The sequence below is a fragment of the Sander vitreus genome, chromosome 17 (genome assembly GCF_031162955.1).
Source record: "Sander vitreus isolate 19-12246 chromosome 17, sanVit1, whole genome shotgun sequence".
In the NCBI taxonomy this organism is placed as follows: domain Eukaryota; kingdom Metazoa; phylum Chordata; class Actinopteri; order Perciformes; family Percidae; genus Sander; species Sander vitreus.
In genome coordinates, this window is record NC_135871.1 from 32,884,918 (window position 1) to 32,887,417 (window position 2,500).

A 2,500-nucleotide genomic window follows, 5' to 3' on the forward strand; every position below is an offset into this window, starting at 1 on the left:
CAGAGACACACACACACACACAGACACACACACAGACACACACACACACACACACACACACACACAGAGACACACACACACACACACAGAGACACACACACACACACACACACAGAGACACACACACACACAGAGACACACACACACACAGACACACACACAGAGACACACACACACACACACACAGAGACACACACACACACACACACACACACACACAGAGACACACACACACAGAGAGAGACACACACACACACACACACACAGAGAGAGACACAGAGACACACACACACACACACAGAGAGAGACACACACAGAGAGAGACACACACACACAGAGAGAGACACACACACACAGAGAGACACACACACAGAGACACACACACGCACACACAGAGACACACACACACACACGCACGCACACACAGACACACACACACACACACACAGAGACACACACGCAGAGAGCCAGAACGTGGTCGGGCTGACAGAACGTCTTGTTCTCTTGTTGTGCTGAGCTGTGTGTGTGTGTGTCGGTGTGTCCAGGTGGACCGTCACCTGCGTAAACTGGACCAGGAACTGGCCAAGTTCAAGATGGAGCTGGAGGCCGACAACGCCGGCATCACGGAGATCCTGGAGAGACGTGAGTCACTCTGACGTGTTTTTATATTAATGAAAGATGATTATTGGTTGTTTATTGATTATATCTTGTGAGCACTGAAACTAAGACGAGAACAAGTCTTTGTGGTCAACCTCCCTTTGAGTCTCTTTCTGCATTGACTGAATTAAATGTCCTGTCTTCTTCTTGTTCTCCTCAGGATCTCTGGAGATGGACAGTCCGTCTCAGCCGGTCAACAACCACCACGTCCACTCGCACACCGCCTCTGAGAGTAAGTACTGACCCAGATCAGTACTCACGTTATGACCCAGGGCAGCTGTCCCGCAGATACATCAACGCTAGCTTATACATAAACATACATTCCAGTTGTTACAATAGGCTATTTCTTTTTCATGTTTTACATCCAGTTGTCTCTTATTCTCCGGTCCGTCTCCGTACACGGAGTTTCAGAAATTGACATTTGACAGAAGGAAGGAAGGAAGGAAGTAGTAAGGGGAAGAAGGTAGGGAAGGAAGAAGGTGAGTGTGATGTGTGTGTGTGTGTGTGAGAGAGAGAGCAGGTGTAAAGGAAGGCAGGGAAAGTAAAGGAAAGATAAATATAGAGAGACAGAGAGAGAGACGGATGGAAAGAAGTAAGAGTACATAAAGGAGGAAGGACAGAAAGGAAGGAGGATTTTATTTAAAGGAAAAAGCCACAAAACATTAAAAAAGGTACAAAAACTAGGTGGGCCAAAATTGATTGAACTTAAATGGATGTGTGGGCCGGATCAATGTCTGTGAGTGGCCACGTTTGGCCCGCAGGCCTCGAGTTTGACACCTGTGGTCTAAACCATCGGAGATAGACTGACCCCGAGCTAATGACATGTTCTGCTCCTGTAGAAGACACAAGTCTGTATGACATCAACCTGTTTTTTAGAAAAACATGTTTCATTCACAATCTTATAGAGAGATACTACATTACCCACAATCCTAAAGGCTCTGACGCACTAACCCGACGGCCGACCGTCGGTGTGTCAGATCATCCATCTCCCGTCGGTCCAAAAGACGCCGACTTGAGCGTACGTTCTAGGCGTGCGATGTAATACGTCTCCATAACAGCCGGCGCTAACCTGTATCGTCTCCCAAAAAATGCCGCCACGGCGTCTCGTTCAGAATACGATCTCATATTGTTGTAAAATGGTTCACCGTAACGCACCGACCAGACTCGAGTCACCGACCTCCCAGACTGTCAGACGGACGATAATCAGGTTGGTGTGTCAGCGCCTTAAGAGTAACTGCGGACGTCGCTGTTACTCTTGGGATTGTGGGTAGTGTAGTATCTCTACCGTACCCGCGCTCGCTTACCAAGTGAGCTGCTACCACTGAAGTCTCTGATAGTTTCTGGACTTTGACTCTTCTGCTGTTTGCTAAATGTTTTTTTGTGCCAAATTAAATGTCTTATGGTCCTGATTCGTCTCGTAGCTGGTTGGTTTGCTTCCAGACTTGAAACTCTTTATATCAGCAATTAATGCAACGCCAACGGAGATATAGAACGGGGGGAATCATTGGGGAACGGAGAACCAGAGCTGTTCAAATGAACTGAGCTCTTGTTAATGGGTTGAATGTTTGTTGCAGAGAGGAAGTACAGCGCTCCGACTCACCACACTACAGAGCACGTTCCAGAGAAGAAGTTCAAGTCTGAAGCTCTGCTGTCCACGCTCACATCAGACGCCTCCAAGGAGAACACGCCAGGTAACGTGTGTGTGTGTGTGTGTGTGTGTTCGTTCGTGTTCCTGGGGTCCAAAAACTTGGACTCCAGTATACTTGTGGGGTCCCGACAGCTTTGTGGGGCCAAAATGCTGGACCCCCCAAGGTTAAAGGTCTGTTTTGAGGGTTAAGACTTG

The 2,500-nt window shown here is 48.0% G+C and overlaps 1 protein-coding gene across 1 annotated transcript in view; it reads left to right on the forward strand.

The window, feature by feature from the left end:
* Nucleotides 1-2,500, forward strand: part of ing3 (inhibitor of growth family, member 3) — a 9,897-nt gene that overhangs the window by 3,302 nt on the left and 4,095 nt on the right. The window contains exons 5-7 of the mRNA XM_078273476.1: nt 546-642; nt 818-889; nt 2,232-2,348. Coding sequence (XP_078129602.1) covers nt 546-642; nt 818-889; nt 2,232-2,348 — 286 coding nt within the window. The remainder of the gene's footprint in view (nt 1-545; nt 643-817; nt 890-2,231; nt 2,349-2,500) is intronic.